The 19,475-nt window shown below is 47.4% G+C and overlaps 1 protein-coding gene across 2 annotated transcripts in view; it reads right to left on the bottom strand.

Annotated features, from left to right (window-relative positions):
• The window catches only part of LOC114870630 (adhesion G protein-coupled receptor A3), a 102,733-nt gene that overhangs the window by 31,556 nt on the left and 51,702 nt on the right, over positions 1-19,475 (bottom strand). Inside the window, exons 13-14 of one of the 2 annotated variants that reach the window (XM_029175546.3) lie at positions 2,095-2,305; positions 1,394-1,602 (exon numbers count right to left, since the gene is read on the bottom strand). The exons of the other annotated variant lie outside the window; for it this stretch is intronic. Coding sequence (XP_029031379.1) covers positions 1,394-1,602; positions 2,095-2,305 — 420 coding nt within the window. The remainder of the gene's footprint in view (positions 1-1,393; positions 1,603-2,094; positions 2,306-19,475) is intronic. 2 annotated transcript variants of the gene reach the window in all.

Below are 19,475 nucleotides of genomic sequence, written 5' to 3'. Positions count from 1 at the left end.
AGAAGCCGCCCTAGCTTTGAAAGGTCGTGGAAAATACAGCGTGGTCAACGAGAGAATGATGTCACGAGTCCGTGAATGAGGGTCCTTTCCCCGGGCACTGCAGAGACCAGGCGGGTGTGGTGACTGCATTAGGAGACGCGCAATCCCCGGCGCAAACGCTCGCACTGAGACCACAGCGCGGACGCTCTCGCCGCGGCTCTCCGCCATCGCCACAGCCGCCTTCTGCCCCTCCGACGGCTCTGGAAGTTCAAATCCTTCACGTGCTGACGGGATATTTGACGAAAATTGGCCTATGTGCCTCCGTTCTGACCGCCACGAGGCGCCCGTTGACGGTGCGCCTCTCCGCGCCCGTGCGCGATAGGGAGAAAGAAATACATGCACGACGACAACCTGACATCTGCTCACCATCTGACAACAACTTAGTATTCTCCACAGACAGCCCGCCCGCCCGCCCGCCCGCCCGCTCCCTCTGAGCGCCCCGCGCCGTTTTCTGGATGCCGCTATCTGCCCCGCTCTCTCTCGTTCCTATGCGGCTGTTTCGAGCCAGCTCGCTTCCACGCGCGAACAACAACGGGATTGAACAGCGGCTTCATAAAATATGCAGGTAGCAAAAAAATAAAAAAATCACCTCGAAAAGCACCGACATCTCAAGCACATTACTTTTCATGCTCCGCTGAGGACTGACCTCCCAGTATAACGAATCCCACTCTTCGGTAAACATCCGGAGGATTTCTTTTCGTCCAAAAAAAGCGGACCAGGCGCAGCGGCTCTACGGAGCGACTGGGCGATGCGATGCCATTGCGCTTTTGGTATTATCCTCATGAAACCAATTTGAACAGGAGACCATCGTCAGCGGGAGGCATCTCGGCGACGTCGAGACCAAGTTGAGTGACACGGAGGCACGATGCTACGCTTTACAGTCCAACATTTTTGCTCGGCGATGGTTGCAGCCAATTAGCACACCACTTGCGCTCGGAGGCGAATAGCTCCCGTCAAGGCGCTCCTTCTCCACAGCATCGCTTCTATTTCAGCTGCTGTGCTGCTTTTTGTAAAAAAAAAAAAATTAAAAAAAAAAGGTGGCCGACTATACAACACACGCAACTTCTTATTTCCAGGATACATGGGGAATTTAGTGCAGCGCATACTCCAAAGCCAATAAATCCCCGCAGCGCATTTTGACAAATCCTTCCCCCGCTGCCGAAGAGCAACAATAGAGGAAGCGTTTAAAGGTCCCTGCATGAAGTGTTTCTTACAACACGTGACTCCATCTATTCCATGCTGAAAAATGATGCATTAGATCCACAACAGGCCCTATGCAGTGGAGAACACCTTTGGTGGGGGGCATGGAGGTGCTAAAATGAATGACACTGGTACCACACAGTAGACTACTCACCATTAGCACAGCAAAGTTATTATGATGGGTGCAATGAATAGTGGTCGTGTTGCCCCCGGAGCCTGTTATGTGGCAGCCCTCTGCCCTCCAGCCACCGTGTCCATCCAGCAGGTCAAAATCCCAATAGGCTGCGGTGGGGTCTACACCCAGTGCGAAGTGCCGGAGAGCAATGGTAACGGAGCGCACGGTGCTCCCGAGACTGCACCCATCTGCGAGGAAGGCAACACGTTCAATTAGGGGGAGCATGTGGAAAGTGTGTGGCAAAAGAAGCGCGGACACGGGTGCGCACAAGCACAGACACAAGACGCCCTCGCGCGCGCGCATCGTGCGGGCATTAGCTCGAGTGTCAGACTGCTGCTGCAGCCGACACGCTGCTGCGTGAAGTGTTGCGGGTAAACTTTAATCTGACACACGAACCCCACGCAGCCTCTCGCAGACGGACTGAGCGCGCGACTGTCCCGCGTGACGCCGACGTGCGCGCGTTGATGCCGTTCACTTTAGACGGATGTGGAGTAAAAGTAAAGGGAATGCGATTTATTGTGCGCAAAACACTGCGAAAGCTGTGTGCCAACATGTTGCGCAGAACTGATTCACTGCGCGCCCGCTCGCTTGCGCGCGCGCGCGTCTAAGCATGTTATCCATGTCTGCTACAGCGCGGCGTTGACATCACGGGCACGGTGATAAAATGGATTTCCTCTTACCTAATTTGGTGAAAGCAACTGGTGTCGAAACGCTCCTCCGCTTCCCGTCATCGGCAAGGTTGGACGAATTCCCCGTGCACGGAAAGAGTTTCCCATTGCGAAACACAATGAACTGCAGCCTGCAAGTGGAGTTATCAACAGATTGCAACGCAGAGGAGGAGATAGGCGTTCCAGCCAGCGGTAAATGGATTGAGGCGACTGCCACTGAGTTCTGCGGATGGAACAAAAGAGAGGGAGAGAGAGGGAGACAGACAGACGGAGAGAGGGGAATAAAAATTAAACTATTTATCCGAAATGCGCGGGGGGGAAACGAGCTCCCGTTGGAGAAGCCTGGCAAATGTCTTTCCCCTCCATGAGTGGAGGCGAGGCGAGCAGAGCGCACAGGTGACCGGGGGAACGAGAATCACGTTTGAAGCGCTCTAGTGCGCCTACTTGGTCAGGCTCCCTGCCGCAGAGGTGGAAATGGTTCTTACCATTTCAGCTCGAGGGCACATCAACACTGCAGCTTGATTTAAAGAGACAACCAATCTGGCTTTATCTTCTTTTTACCGACTGTAAACACGGAAAATATCCCTTTGAAGGTTTAGGGAAAAAAAAACAAAAAACGCGGGCGTGCGGGAGGAATACGTGTGCTGGAGCTTGGGGATGTCAAGGTGAAGGAACTCGCCATCTTTGAGGCAAAGCAACTTCAAACTGATCCTAGGAACTGGCTTTTTTTTTCTTTTGTGCTGCATCTTTAAGTAAAACAACGAGCAGCCCCCGAAACCTCGATTCCCATCTGATCTGTCCTGACCTGTAGCAAATGCCTTAAATATTAAGCAGGTAAAACAGTTAGAAACCTCCTCTAATCCCATTCTGAGTCACACAACAGCTGCAGGAACTTTGGCACAGCCTGTGGGTTTAGTGAACCGACGCCCCCGGTGGGCGGAAGCGTGGCTCAAGGGCGTGTGGACTGGGGATTGGCTGCGCCGGGCCCTGCCAAAGATCAAGTTTAATCATAAATACGCTTACGGAGCCGTAGCGTCAGCGTGCGAGGGAGCATCCTGTGCCCGTGTCCTCAATGTCCATGCATCCCATCAGCTGATACAGTGGCAGGGAGGCTCTTATGTGGTTAATATTTCATGCATACAGCAAAAGCAGGGGAGAAGTAGGGTTTGAAAAAAAGAAAACAAACACGTTCTGGTCAGTGACTTTTATCATAACACTGTGTTTGTTTCTCTAGTCAAAGCCCCCCACCAACACAGAACGATTCTAATGGCAAGAAATAATCAACACATTCACTGTCACGTCGGTGCTCGTCTTTTTTTTTTTTTATTCCAGCTGCGTCACCCTCCACTGTGAGAAGAGCAGCACTTTAAGGCTAAAGGCGAGAGGCGCTCGGTGCCCATGATGAAAGCGGGCGCCCACAGCGTCTGGGAGAGTGGGGAGCTGCTTAGTCAGACATTCAGCGTCCGGCAGGACGACCATCAAACTCAGCCTCGTCCAACGCGTGTTGTGTCGGTGAACGAGCGACGCTGCCCCCAGATGTGTCAGCCTGGCTTGTTTCGCTCCCGCTGCCCTTTGCGCGTCCGCCGCTGCGGCACAGAGGAGCGTCACGCGCTTCATCACGACCCCCCCTCGACGCCGCCGCGCAGCGAGAAGCGGGCGCCCGATTTCACCGCGTTTGGTTCGTCGGCCATTACTTTCTGCAATCGACTCGCTCCTGAAAAGCTATTGATTTTCATCCTGCGGCGTGTACGCGTAAGGGGGGAGGTGGGGGGGGGGGGGGGGGGTGTAAGACAGAGGACTCTCGCCTTGGAAATTCACATTGCATCATTTCCTCTCTCTGAACCGTGGAATCATTGAAGTCTGATTGCGCGGCGTCCGAGGGGCCCGGGAGGAGGACGAGCGAGGGGCCCGACAGGCTGCAGGCGGACGCTCCTCTTGCGCGGAAGACACTGATTCCAGGTGACCTCCGTCCCCGAGGGAAATGTTTTCAGAGCGTACAACTCAACAGAAAAGAAACCTTATCTCATAGACTTGCCTCCTCATCGCTTTCTACATCTTTTATCCTCTTTTATGTGGCGTATCAAAGGGATTTACGGCCCAGAGGGTGCGCTATAAGCCTCGGAGAGCGCAAGGTCCCGTTCAAAGCGACAATCTATGTTCCTCCTGAGCAGCCTAAACAGCTACATTTCCTCAACCCCAACCCCACCGGGGACCTCACACTTCAGAGTTGATTTAGCTGGTTGCACCTCAGCCACCTGACCTTTCCTTAAGCCCCTCCCTTCCTAATGGAGCAGCATGCCGTCGCCTTGGTAACCGCAATCACGCGCTCCTCTCCATCGCTCCCTCTCTCTCTCTCTCTCCCGCCTGCAGATCGTCCTCCCCTTGTCTGCTCCACTTGTTCCTGTCCACACAGAGGGCGGGGTTCAGAGGTCACGCGTCATATTTTCAGGCCGCCCCTCCTCATCCACGTCGCTCCACCTGGCTCCTTGATGCACACAGCACAACAAGAACAGCCTGCGGTGCCAAACCCGAGAGCAAAGTGGTGGACCCAGGGTGGCTGCCGAATCACAACGTAAACATCACGCTTCAGCATGGCTCCCAGACTTCACAGAGGGATTAATGTCAAATGTGTTTAGACAAAGAGGTGGAAACTACTAGAATAGGCTAAAATTAGAAAATAAATCTCTGTGCCTTTGTAGATATATCTGTGGGGGAGATAACATTTATTTATTTGCACTGGCAGCTACTTGAAAATTACCTATGAACTCAGTGATTTCAGCAGCTTGCTGAGCTCAGCCCCGGCAGAAAGGAACCGCTGACGAGCACGATGGGAGATTTGCATAATTTCTTTGTGATCACTGGCAGTCGCGTTCAGCACGGACGCGGTCAAAGACGCGTGGACCGTGACGAATAGGTCGACCTGGCGGGGCCTCAAGAGGTCACGTCTGGAGTCGGGGAAGAAGAAGAGCGTTAAGCTCAATGTGTGACGTTTGAATCAGTGCCTGACGTGAATGAAAACATCAAGGGAAACAGGATTCTAGGAGCGAGTGCCACGTCCGGGACTTGAAAGGCGCGCTCCTCAAGCATCATTATGTTGTAGTGTCATTAGCATTGCTTATCAAGAGAAATTAGAGGCGGCCCCACACGGTTGCCATGCCAACGGGGGTCTGTGTCCTCCAGACGGGACCGTTTGAGCAGATTTGAGGCAGGAAGTCGGGCTCTTTGGAGAGACAGAGCGTCTGCTGTCAGCCAGTCCTCCGTCAAACTGTCACATCACAGGGTTTAGTCTTAACAAAAACACTGGAGAGGCTGCGACAGATGGACAACGTTGTTCAGTTAAAGAGGCGTTGTGGATTAGGAATTCAATCGTTTTGTGTAAACGCATAACTAACACATGAGCTGGAGGAGGATTTACAGCAGGAAGTCGTTGAGGCAGATCCTAGGAGGGAAAGTCACATTCTCTTGCTTTGCGCTACTTAATGTCAACATGGAATCTTGTCTAGGAAACCTCTATTTTCAAAAATGATAATGGTTTGCTTCGAAAAGAAGCATTCCTGAGTCATACTTGTCCTTAAGGTTCAATACACCCGAATAAAACTTTCACTTTCAGATTCTGACTCACCTCTGACTGCTGGCATAAAACCATGGAAATAGTTGGAAGTTGAAGCACGGAAAAAAACAGTATTATTATTATTATTGTTATATAATAATAATAATAATAATAATAATAATAATAATAATAATAATAATAATAATAATAATAATAATAATAATAATAATAATAATAATAATCATAATAGAATAAAATCTACAGTATTAAAACGGTTGGACGTCTGTCGGCAGTCGATAAAGACACGACCAGGCTGTGGTAAGACAAGAGGGTTTGGATTTGACTCCACACAAATGGGTTCACATTAATAATAGCTCTAATAATTCCAAAAGTGTTTTTGTGTTTATAGAGACGTTCATTAGGTAAAATGTGCATAAAGATGGTTTTATATAAGTATGGACTTTGCCTGACTTTTGTTGAACGTGTGACAGAAGATGCAGCGATGCAATAATGCATGTATGTGTGATTTTGTTGAAATTGAATATTAAATATTATTAACTAAAACCTAAGCATAATTATAGCAAGTCTAGACACTAAACACTGGGACTCAGTACCTGTAGGAGGACGTTGATCATAAAACAAAGCATTTCACTGAGTTCAGTCAGTGAAATGCATCAGTTTGTGTTGTCTGTTGTGAGGTAGAACTTGTACTTGTATTTGGTAATAAGCCACTGCTGCAACATGGGATAAGCTACACTCAGATCACGGTGCACAGGTTTCAGGGTCATGGAACCTCTGAAGCAGCCTTGGTTTCTCAAAAGAACAAAACCATCTGGAAGCAGGTGAAAGAATATGTTTTAATGAGTATGTGTTGTGCTGCAATTCAGTAAGTGTTCAATATAAATCAGTCTTTATAGATATTTGGGGGTAATAAACGGCGTCTTGAACAAGGACACAGTCAGTTTCTTTGGCTGTGAAAAGTCTTTCAACATAAACAATGCCTTTAAATCTGGAACAACATATAAATGAAATTCCCTAAAAAGTCTTTTAGCTGCTGTCTCATGATACGTTGTGAAAAAATGTCATCGTTCTTTTTGTGTCTAGAGACACTTAGCGATCATGTTGAGACGAGCCTCCTTAAGTAAATAACATTCACACTCGTGACCTGCAAAGTGAAGTAAGCAGCTCTCTCTTCAGAAAACAGAGGGAACCGGCGACAAACCCAGAGCCTTTTATCTATTCATGTATTCACTCACTCTCTAAACTATTCATTAAATGTTTATTCACCAACACTCCCACTCTGAATACTGCTGAACAAGTCATAAATAGCCTGTTTGTGAAGAAGACTGAATTGTCGCGACAGGAATCACAGGAAAAGAGTTTGCGACAGGTCCAAGACAATGAATCTTCTACCTGTGGCTGGGTGAGATTCATCATACACATATGGGTCATGTTCCTTCTGGACTGGACGTCAAGCCTGAAACTACACGGCACAAATCATCACAGATCGTGTTCTTTGGTTTCTCCAGTGCAGTTAACAGGATTCAGCCTGTGCTCCTGGAAGAGAAACTGAAGGACATCATGGACTACCTCACCAACTGAACATCAGTAAAACTAATGAGCTGGCAATGAACTTTCTCCTGTCACCCCTCTCACTATTAAAAATGAAGAGGTGGAGGTCGTGACCGAATACAAATACCTGGGAGTGTATTTGGACAATAAACTGGACTGGAAGAAGAACTCCTCAGCTGTAAACAAGAAGGCTCAGGGCAGGATGTACCTACTGGGGAGGCTCAGGTCCTTTAACGTCTGCAGCTCCATGCGGAGGATGTTCTTGTTAAAGAACGCCTGGGTCTGAAGAGTCTCTACAGGCCGGTTATGTTGCATATAGAGTTTTGTTTCTAATAAGGAATACATCAAATACAGATGCAGCTACAGTATGTGTATCGTGCATTTACGGAGATACAGTATGGTGCATTCACCCATTCATGCTTCAGTGGCAAGAAGGCATAATGGCGCTGTCCTAGCGTCTCCATGGTAACCCGCGTATGAATCTTTGTGGCTTCGAGACTTCCCTCCTTATTGGCAGAGCAGGAGCTACTGTAGCTTGCGCTTTATGTGATAAGTGCCTTTACATGAACATGAGTCCACATGAATATTCATGACTATGGGGAGCGCACTGTGTCATTCATCAGCAAAACCACAGCACAACACGCTACGCCGCGAAGGCCGCCACATGAAGTCCCTGTGCAACGTACGTCGAGCAGTTGCAAAAAAGGAATATGATTTAAATGGCCTCATGCAGAAAGTGTAAATATTTAATTGTTGCCTGAGCGCGATGAGGCGAACCAGAGGTGCTCGTTAATGATCATTCATCACAGGCGGCGGCACATCTGCACTGTCCCTGCTCCTGTGTGAGTGAAGGAATGAGACGCCGGAGGGGTTGTGGGTTCGTCACTGTCTGCATGGCGGAGGCAAATAACGCCTGGGAGACAGAACAAACCTTCGGAGATGAATCATCTTCACCCCACAAAAAAACAAAAAAAAAACAAAATAAAACAGTGAAACAGCTGTCTGTGTGTGGACAGTCTCATCACTATGGCGGGTGATTCAACAAGCTGATTGCATCCAGCTGAACCCTGAGGCGGGGAGTCAGAAAACGTATCGCACACACACACACACACACACAAATGAACACAACACTAGCTGCTGAGCCATCACACGTCTACAATCGGGTGTTGGGATGATTTTACGTAAGGTGCTTCTCATTTGTTATGTTGTTAAGCACGAATACAAAAAGATCTGTCGCTCACACGGTTTGAAGCTGCCATCACTGTAGCATGGCGTGGACATGTGGTCTAATAGTAAATGCTGTCTTCTCTCATTTTGGAAAATGCCAGGGAAATTAAGGCAGAGAAAAGTCACAAGGCATGTGCCGTATATTTATGGCCTCCTTTTAACATATAAATCCCTTCCTGCTAATCCGTCGGCTGTGCCAAATGAAACTGTAATGGCTTTGGTGGTCCTCTTTATCTCATCGGGATGATGATGATGAACCCACTGGCGAGTCATAAACTCATTCCCAGGCCAGCGGGCTGTTTATTACTCTCCTGTTGCATATGGTTTGTTTTCGTGCGTCTGATGGGCTCGTGTGCAGCTTTTGAAGGCTGGACGCATGGATGATTCTTCACGGCGCACTGACAACAGACAGAGGAGGGTAACGGACATGTAAGCTCTTGTTTTTCTGCACACACGACTAAAATGCATTATTATCTGGCCTTCATCACTAAAGTGACTTTGGAAGACTTTCCTGGTCTGAAGACTGTTTCCAGCATTCCATGCGGTCCTGCTTCTATTTTTCCCATCGTGCCCAAGAACTCTGGATAAGACTGGGAATTCCACAGCCAAGACTTGAGCCGCGTTGTGCTGCTTCCAGTTCGGGTGGTTTTGTCTAGTTTGAATCTGTTCGAATGGCTTACATTTCAGATCAGGTCAATTGAAATATCAAATAGACTGAGACACATTTTTTATGTATCTTGTATAAAATGTGAAGTTGTTCTCAAATCCCATTATGTGAACATTCTGTTGATTCAATCGTCTGTACAGACAATGGTTAATAAAAGACGGTTCATTTATAGTGATGTAAATATGTGAAATCCATTCAGTTCTGTTAATCTTGAACTAATAAGGTTTAGTCATTCCATTTCATGAGAGAATATTAAAGGCTGAACAGGCTACAATAAAAAACAAGACTGAGATCATTAATGAAACTTAAATTAGACTAAAATGTCTTTTTGGAAATCAAAAGTAGACATTCAACTTAAAAATGAAGGGAAGTCATCACTGGTTGCCTGGCAACCGGATATGACAACAGTCCTGCAGGAAACTCTGGTACAAACTTTAGTTTGTGCAGAAACACTGTAGCCCCCCTAGCACTGAATATTCAGAAAAAAATATGAAACATCCATTTTGTCTACATGTGCTGTTCTGCTGTTCTGAACAAGTTTCCCAGTCTTGGTCATGCTGACGAATCCAAGACACTACACAGCCAACAAGGGCAGGATAGAGGATTTATAGCAAGGCTTTCGTGCCTCAATCCCACATCCCTGTAATCGATCCGTTGAAGCATTACCATAGTCAGCTCGGCGTGGCTGTTCAGCTCGCTCCCCTCCCCCGCCTCCTCCATCTCTCTCCATGTTTTGATCAATGAAGGTCCCGTCCACAATCAGCCCCCTCCTCTCCTCCGGCTACAGCTGGACCCGAGCCAGTTGACATATAGTGGAAGGAAGGGAAGGCGGCTTGTGTTCCTCAATCATGTGGGCAGCAATTTGGCCAGTGCTGTGATCCTAATGGTCACGATGGGAACAGCGTTTCTCTTAATAAGATGAAATGAAGATGATGATCTGATGCGTTCGTTTGAGCGGCTAAAATCCCCCAGAGATCTGCTCTTGATTCGTCAGCCATTTAATCTGTTCGGCAGGGCAACGCGCTGGTGTCAGGCCAGCGTCCATTTAGCACAGCTGCAGAAAAATGCTACAAAAGAGCTTTTAAATATCTGGACATTCCCAGTTAAGTCTCAATAACTCACAGATAGAATATAAGAAGAAATCACTAAGTCCCCCCACTGTACAGTGAATGCATTTCCTGGTAATTTATGATTTTATCAGACGGTGCACGGCTAACAGGAAACGAGGAAAGCGAGAAAGAGAGAGAGAAAGAGAGAGAGAAAGAGAGAGGGAGAGGGAGAGAGAGAGGGAGAGAGAGAATTGTGAAATGGAGTGCGACGATGCCTCAGACAGTCAGCATCCGAACCATCCCGGCACCGATGATGGTGATGTTTATTCCTGATTAGAGCGACTGATCAATCGTGGGCCCCGCACTGAAAACCTTCTCGGGGGATATCTTCTATCTCCTTTTCAGTCTCCACAGCTCTGCTTTCCGTCAACAGTCCATTAAATGGCAGATTGATTGGTCATTTCACAATACACAGCCCGTGTGCGTCATCGCATGTAAAGCCAAGATGATCAGCTAATTGGTCCGCTGGTCTGAGCGTTTAGCTAGCTGCCTCTCCTGGTGTCTGCCCGCGTCGCTACATTTTAAAATCAGCCACTTCACAGCTAATCTGACACATTGTTCTGCATTTAACCTTAAAGACAAAAACTACAACAACCCAGGATCAAGGTTAAGTGATAAAAATCGTAACTATCACACTTATAGTTTCCCAGGGTTTAATGCATCCATCGCAGAGGATTGCTGAAATAGGGAGCAGCTCATTTGGATGGAGTCGAGCTTAGTCGAGCCAATCTAATCGCAGCCCATGCTCATCCATCTACAGAGCCCTCGCTTGGCCCAGATTAGGTTCAGACAAGAGGGCACACTTTGAAGATTCTGTCTCGAACAGCGATTAGCTGCGAGCCAGCGCGTTGCCCAGCAGACACTTACAGTGTTAGCCAGCGCACTGCACCGAAGGTAACGGTGTGAGAGTAGCAGCGGCCTGGCCCGTGTTCATCAGCCCCTTTCACATGCAGTATGTTGATTGGTGATCCCAGCGTTCGGGTGGATAAAACGGCTCCACAAAGAGATCGCACACGATTGTTTGGGCTTCGATTGGGATTTGATTTTTGGGATTTGTCCAGGTTGGAGATTATTCCAGGTCGTTTAGTTCTGCAGGATATAGGAACCGTAGGTCCCGTTTCTCAGAGGAGCAGAAGCCATTGTGTAAAATATCCACTAAGCACAGAGACCCCACTGTTTACTGAGTGATTAGCGACACGTAAAAAAAAAATGGTCACAGCAGTAAATGTGCCAGTTGATTTCCATCTACCTCTGACTGTATGGTGTGTTTACATCAGGCGACGGTCAAAGGAAAACAGTAGCAAAAGGGCAGATATGTTTGATAAATTGTTACTAAATCATTTTTGTATTCAAAGTCTGCTAATAGTTTCTATTCTACGCTTATAAATATTAATATTGCACATCTAGTGGCAAGTTTTGAAGTATGTGCCTGCAAGTCAATAAGTAATTAAAGTCAAAATGTCAAATTTATTCTCTCCTTCGTTTGAGGAGAAATGTCCGTTTTAGTATTAGCCAGAAGATATATTTCATTGGGGCGAGAGGTCCTTCAACTCAACAGGACTAATAGGGAAATAAAATGGACGTACAGCATGGCCTTCCATCAAGGGGTATCAGACATACTCCACCTTGGCTCTCCTCTCCAGTGTCAGACTGAAGTGGAGGCAGTGGAGAGTGATGGGTGGTGGTCTATAACAACAGGCCCACTGCCCTCTCTGCCCCAGGAGGCGCTATCTGGTTGTCACCCTTTGACCTGGAGTTAGTGCCGCCGGCCACCTTCGCCTCCATCAGACTAAGGAGGCCGCCACAGGGCCCCGAGCAGCCGCTATGTCACAGTCTCTGAGCTGCACGGACGCGGCGGTGGGAGCTAATGGCTCACTTAATGTCGGTGGGTGCGAGACTGTGGGAGGTCGGTGTTTCCGTCAAGGTGGTGGAACAGGGTGGTGCCCCAACGTCTTTTTTTGTACCTTGACCCCTCTGTCCGTTTAACGCAATGGACAACTATCCCTTAAGATTCTAAAAGGCTCTGGAACTAATAAAACAAGTTTATTGACTGTAGGTTTTTGGTTGCTCAGATATTAATTTAAATTTTTGTCATAAATAACTTTCATAGATTTGGCACAATCACCTGCAGCATTGACCTTCTTACTTTTACTTTATTCCCTATTCCCCAGATTTTTAATATGTCAACACTGACATTCTAAAGAAATACGCTTTAATATTGCACAGTAAGATTCATTATTCTCAGCTGTTTATACTGTTGTTTTCATCTATTACTGCTGTTTTATTACGTGTGCTTGATGTTACTCCGTGGACCCAGAAGAATGACACTTCAGTCCACTATTCTGCACATTAAAGCTTTGTAAATGTCAAATCCATAGTAGCGAGCGTGTTTGAAATTCATTGTTGTCCGAATGGAGTTCGGTGTCGACGCCACACAAACAAATCTAGTTGCACAACTAAAGGAAGCCTACGGCTCACGTGCAGTAAAGTCTGAATGAAGCATGACAGACAATCATTTTCAAAGACAAAGGGAGCAAAGTGTGCTGATGCTGCACATGCTGCATCAGGTTAATCGCATACACACACTGTAAATAACCTGGGCACGAGCAGACAGTAGAAACTGCTCAGCGAGACCGCGGCCTGTCTTAAACAAGCTGCTCTGGAAGAAGCTGCAAAGCGGCAGCCTCCAGGGAGCGTTGTATAAGAACGAATGGCTGACAGCGGCTGGTGGCAGCAGGCTTTAGTTCCACTCCAGGGAGGGACCTGCCTTTCTGTGTCATTGTAAATGCAATTTTCACCCGGCTAGAGCACCTCAGGTGCCTCCTGGCCTCAGATCCCAGGTTAGGGTTTAAAAGCAAGAGACAGAGAGCAGGGACAAGGCGAGAAACAATTACCGTCGGTGCGAGCCGGCGGTGCGGCTACGCTAGCAGGCATGTACAGTAGGCAGTGAATGCATCATCATCATCTGAAGCTGTGCCCCATTTGACTGACGCGCCCAGATTCACTTCAGTAGTGTTGATAGTGAGTCTTCTCGGGTCACAGGGATACGATCACTGTGGCAGCTACTGCTTAATTAACATGATTAATTAATTATGAACCTGTTATTCATTGATACAATGTGTGATATTAGTACCGGAGCTGCACGTATGACAATATTAAATAATGTTACAGTAGCTGTCTTCAAAGTGTCTGACCTATAACTCTTAAAAGCATTGAAGGCATTGAGTGCATACTGCATGTAATGTTAAATGACTGCATAGATAAGAATAAGAATAAGAATAAGAATAAGAATAAGAATAAGAATAAGAATAAGAATAAGAATAAGAATAAGAATAAGAATAAGAATAAGAATAAGAATAAGAATAAGAATAATTAAGAGATTAATGGATGTTACATCTTGAACACTGTTATTATGGGCCTGTAATTGAAAAAGACATAATTTTATCCAAAACGTCATTTTGGACCAATAAAATCTTACTTTGTTCGATATTGCGTCATGATAATATTTTTTTATTGATACATGCACATATTCATTTACTCTTTACAATGCAGTAGAACGGGCTGTGTCCTCACCCGGGCTCATCAGTCAACGGCAGATATTTAAAGCGCTTTCCATTGACGTCGCCGTAATTGCAGCAATTCACTATCTGCACGGCAGAACAATGTTCCACCTTATCTCCATGACCTTCTATTGACAGAGCTCAGTCCAGCGGTCCCAGGGCAGGGGAGGGCCGGAGGAAGAAAGGCAGGGGTCTGCTGGACAACAAAGAGCCCATGGCTGGTGCTGCCCCAACACATTACTGACCTCCGTCAGCGCTCTCAGGGAGCAGCGCGGGTCTGTATGTGCAGAGAGCTCCCTCCACACGCGCTCAAGGCTACAACGCGGTCATGTCTAAAGCTCCCCCAATCCAGCACAAAGCTCACTCCAGGAGCCGCAGCACTCGGACAAATGCCCCCAACGATTCACGGTGCACACACAGGTGGTGTCGATCAATGCGCCTGCAGAACACATCATAGGAGGGGTTTATCCAATTACGGCTCCACTGCGGCTGCAGGGCGGCTCATCACAGCGTGAGGCAGGTTCGCTTTGAATTCAATCAAGAGCCGTTTACAGTTAGGGACGCACTCATGTTACGGTTTGTATTTGTACCTCACTGTTTACTGTCCAACAACCCAAAGAAGAGAGAAGTGATTAGCAGGAATGAAATGAATAGTCATGATGTGTGGGAGTCATCTCACACTAGTGAGCTTCTGATACAGAAAAAACAGATGAGTGAAAAACTTTGCACATCCTGTGAGTAGAGGTATTTTGCTTCGCCTGACTTCCTCAGCTGAGCTACACTACAAACAGTGTGTAGAGCTTCTTGGTGAGCGATAAGGTGCCGCACATGATGTACCTGCTGCTCCTTGTGGCTGCTCGAGGTACTGCACTACTGGAACGTAAACAGAAACCTAAACGCTCCAAAACCATGAGGATTTCCTATTCACCAATTTGGTTCCGTTTAAGGGGCTAAAGCCCATTAATGTTAATTGACCTCAGCAAATGAGGGGGAAGCCAGCGATGCTACAGTACAACGCGGCCCGGTGTTGATAAGCAACGTACAGCAACGGCTGCACTCGCAGGAGGAGGAGAGCAGCCTTGAAAATCCCATTCAAATAAGCACCGAATAAGGAAATCCAAGGCCTGGACTGAATAAGAATGAGGGCATTAGGATAAATATAGAACAAAGACACTTTTTTTTGGAGGGGGGGTGTTCAAGGCGACTGAGTCTGCGAAAAGAGGTTTGGTTTCCATCTACTGGACAGTGCATATTCCAGGTCATGTGACGTCTACCACTAACTCTACCGAGGTGTGGTTTACACTGACCTGTGTGCGTCTCGCTGTCTAATTGTGTGTTTACTGTTGTGGTGCGACTGTTGTGGTACAGTAGTGTTTCCCTGCTGCTCCATTATTCATGAGCCTCCATGTTTGGCGCTGGCTTGTTTTGTTTAGCGTCCCCAGTTACACGAGCCCCCAGACACACCCCCCCCCCCACTTCTCACATTGTAAATTCGTAATCCACACCCTTCGCTCCCCAAAACCTCGTCGCAGGCGCCGGGCGCCCGGAAGCGAGTTCAGGTGGATCTGTGCCTTGTCCTCACGCTCTGTTTACAGCAGCACGCAACGCTGATTAATTGAGATAATGAGATAACGTGTTTTTAATGAATAAATTATGTCTGGCTGAATCAGGAGGTGCTGGATTCTTTTCCTCGGGTGCTAAAGCAACATCTAAGTGACTATTCCAACACCAGGCTTTGTTTCATATTTAGAAACATCCATTTGTCCTCCACTTGACCTCCAAACCCGTCCTCCAGTTTGAGGCGTAAGCGCAGTTCACAGCGAAGTCAAACGGCGACGGGCGAGAGGGGAACCGAGCCCCAAAGTCCAAAGCACATCCCCGCATCACGTGGAGCCAGCTGTGCTCATCAAAAAGCCACCGTGGCCGTCAAAGAAGCGCCGGCGCGCAGCAGGAGTGTTCCTGAAGTGCACTTTCACAAATGCGAGGAGCGGAAACAAGATGACTGGAGTGGCGACGGAGAGCTGGGTGAGGGATGGGAGGGCGACGGGGCCGAGGCGGGCAAACCGGGTTTTTATTGAGCCGTCACGTCCCCGGTGCCACATATAACATGAGACTCTTTTTGTTGCTTTGCCGCCATTAGCTGCTGACCACCCGACCAGCGCCAGGGCCCGTGCTGATGAAAATAGAGAGACCAGAGAGAGAGAGGGGGGGGGGGGGGACGCGAGGCCGGCTGATTCTGTGGCGTCGAGGCAAATGGGGCGTCATTCAGGTGGATTCCACATGTCATCGGAGAGAGGAGACACAGGTGGAGACGGAGAGGCAGAGCGTGATGAAGCCAGCGTAATAGAGGGAGGGGGGGGGGGGGGGGGGGGGGGGGGGTGCAGACGGGCAGAGCGCTGATGAGGGCGGCCGCCTGTTTGTTTGCGCGTGCGGCGCCCGTGGACCAGTAAAGCTCAGAGGATAAGTGAACATTGAGCGACAAGGCGCAGGCGGCATCACCATAAAATGTAATCTATTAAAGCTTATCCCGGACAAGATCGCTACATCTAAATTCATCTCAGTCCGTCAGGCCCTGTTCTGTTCCCGGCGCCGCGGCGCCATAATGGGATGTGACAGTGAATGTCCTAAGGAATGAGGAAATAAGAGCTCTCCGTGTCACGCGGTGTCATTTTCATGCAGCCGCTTGCCAACTACTCGGCGCTGCACAGAGAAATATCAAATAAATATGTTAAAAAATTATTATTATCCAAAATCCAGATTTGGACCTCCGCTGCAGGTTTCTGTGCCCACACACAGGATTGTTATCAGCTTGTGAGGCGCACGCTTCATTTCAGTTTACCTCCAGATGAACCTTCCACAGATTCGCTTTTCTCGGCTTCGTCGGCTATTTTGTCCTCGCTTGAATAGTTCCTGTCACTTTCCCACAAAGTCTCCTTCATTCACAAATCTACCTGTCATCATATCAGAACAAAGATCTTTCTGCTTCGACTGCTGAATCAAATGGGTCTTTAAAATGACTAACCACTGACTGCCACACTGTTAAACTCATCGCTTAAGACAGCTGTTTTTAACAGCTGGATCGGCTCAGACTCAGAAGCAGCTACTGGAGCGGTGCCTCCATCACACGGCACCACTGACCTACAGCTCAGTCCTCTTTAAAGTAGGAAACCAGCAGGGCCAGTACATTTGTGTATTTGCAGTCAACTAGAAACAACTTGGCTTAAGAGCCAAAAAGTTAAATTATGCTGTAAAAAGTTAACCCCTAATGTCCTCGTATTTCCACATGGAACAGCAAAACGTGGCATCTGAATCTTGGTCTGACTTTTACTCTTGAGATTTACCAGCAAAGGCTGCATTTGTTCCTCAGATGGGGAAATCAGTTAAAAAAATAAAAAAAAATCAAGCTATTAAACAAAGTGACACAAACTAGATTAGAGGAATGGCACAAATCTTCGGCTTAGTCAATAGGACGATGTGGAAACGCTGGTGTACTGACCAACACGCACCGAATGGATGAGTCAAGCAAAACAACACAAGCTGATACAATGATGTGATAACAAAGCCCAAAGTGTCAAAAAAGCTTCTATGCTTCTATTAGAGAAAAAACAATAATAACGTTATAACTCATGATGCCAACAATGGCGGCAATATTTACAAAGGATGGAGGGCTGTTCAGCATGTGGCCACAGAAACTCAAAGGACATCATGAAACGCTATCACATAAGCAAGCGATTGGAGATCGCTTCACAACTTTCTGCTTCATTACCAATATCTGACACAAAAGCAAAATGTTACACAAGTTAAATTATAATTTGACGCATAATTTCATCACCACTGATTTTAACTGGTGAAATAAGTCATTGGTTAATTGTCGATTAGTTAACTTCATCTCAGGCTCATCATGTTGTGAAGGACCATGATGAAATGGTTTTACAACTTACAAAACCATATAATCACCCAGATTTTACAAAACTGAATCGAGAGTTGCAAGAGAATGTGTTATCTGCAAAAGCAGCAGGCGGCCGCCGCTTGAATCTCTGTCATAATTCGTCCCCCTCGGGGCTCACCTTCCCCCCTCCCTCTCGCCCTCATTCAGGGCCTCCCTCCACATCAATGTGCCAGGCTGCCGGCGCCTGGAAAACAATGGTCCAATGGGGGCGCGAGGGGCCTCCGCCCGCTCCTCCGGTGGGAGCCGCAGCCGGTTCCCGCTCCGGTCTCTCTGAGCAGCGGCCAGATCCATGGGATAAATAATAATTAGTGTGTCTTTTAGAAGTGCGTTGAGGCCTGTCTGTCCAACTGTCATCCCCAATAATCACCCTGTTTACATTCAGCCGGAGAAGGGCTGCATCGGACGGCGCTGTCCTTCAGGCTCCCTCCTCCTGTAAAAGCAGCGTGTGCTGGGCCCGGCTTGCGCAGGATGACTCAGTAGCGGACGGCTTCGCTCCGCACACGCTCTCGCGGCAGTAGCTGCGCCGTGAGACGTGCGTTGCGAATGCCAACCTGAGGTTTCCCAAGGACAAAACCATTTGAAATGCACGTTCTGCCCTCGCTTTCATTCATGCTTTATTTATGCCCACCTCCATCTCTCACCCTGTCTGTTCCTCTCAGTCTGCCACATGTATAATTACCCTCACCTTTTCTCCGCGTGCCTTCATTTCTCCGTGTGATGGACTCCCCTGCAATCTGCCACCTGGACCCCTCTACTGCTCGCTGTCCTGCTTTTTGTCCAGGTAAGGGAAGGCTTTTAGTTCCTTATCAAACTCTCATGCATTATGAACGCGCACTGTCCAGTGGCCCGGACAGGAACACGTCTCGCTGTCTTGCCTGCCACTCTGTTGAAGCAGCTCAGAAGGGAAAGGCTTCTGCAGTCCATCCAGAAATACCTTGTCCTGCAGGCTGCTGGGATGAATTATTTAGGCCGCTGTGACCCACACCTGCCCCAGACCTGTGCGTGACGCACACAGATCACCCACGCGCCTGTCAAACTTGAGTCCAAACACACCCGGAGCACTGTCACCAGAGAAACCATGTCAACACTGAAACAAAAGTCCAGGTTTAACCGCACGAAGATTCGACTGGGATTAAAATGTCTATTTAATTATGTGTCGCTGTTCCAGCTCGACTGTTTTTGTGACATGTTAGTCTGAGTATTCACATTAAGGGAAAGAAAAAACGATCCTGTCCGTTAGTAGTAAACACTGGCTGAACTTTAGGTGGCTCTGTTATTAGTCAGCCTAAATAATCATAATATATATTCATGCCTAAAACTTGGACTTCAAGTAATTTAATTACATGCAAGTTTTCCATGTAATTTTATCACGTAATACTAAGTATTAGGTGAGATTTAATGTAAATTACATAAAGTTAATGCAGTTTTATATATAAACCTTATGTTTTTGTTCACATACCTGATGTACATGTAATGAGGAACTTCATATTGCCTTTAACTATTTCGTAAGTTTATGGTTAATTGAAATAATTACATAAAATAAGATAATTGGATCATTGATTCACTTGTGGAAATTGTGTTCTCTGCATCTGATCCTTCACTAGTTGTAGCAAACAGCCACATCCAGGAGTCAGTGTGAAGTTTCATACTCAAGGAACTTTTGGGACCAAATGGGCTCAAACCTGAAACCTTCTGCTTCTCAGACTACCGCTTACTCTACCCACTGAGCCACCAGAGGACTCCTCATAACCAATGTGAA

This window comes from Betta splendens, chromosome 15 (assembly GCF_900634795.4).
Source record: "Betta splendens chromosome 15, fBetSpl5.4, whole genome shotgun sequence".
NCBI classification, from domain to species: domain Eukaryota; kingdom Metazoa; phylum Chordata; class Actinopteri; order Anabantiformes; family Osphronemidae; genus Betta; species Betta splendens.
The sequence above is the reverse complement of the archived record's forward strand: the minus strand, read 5'-3'. Positions and strand labels throughout refer to the sequence as shown.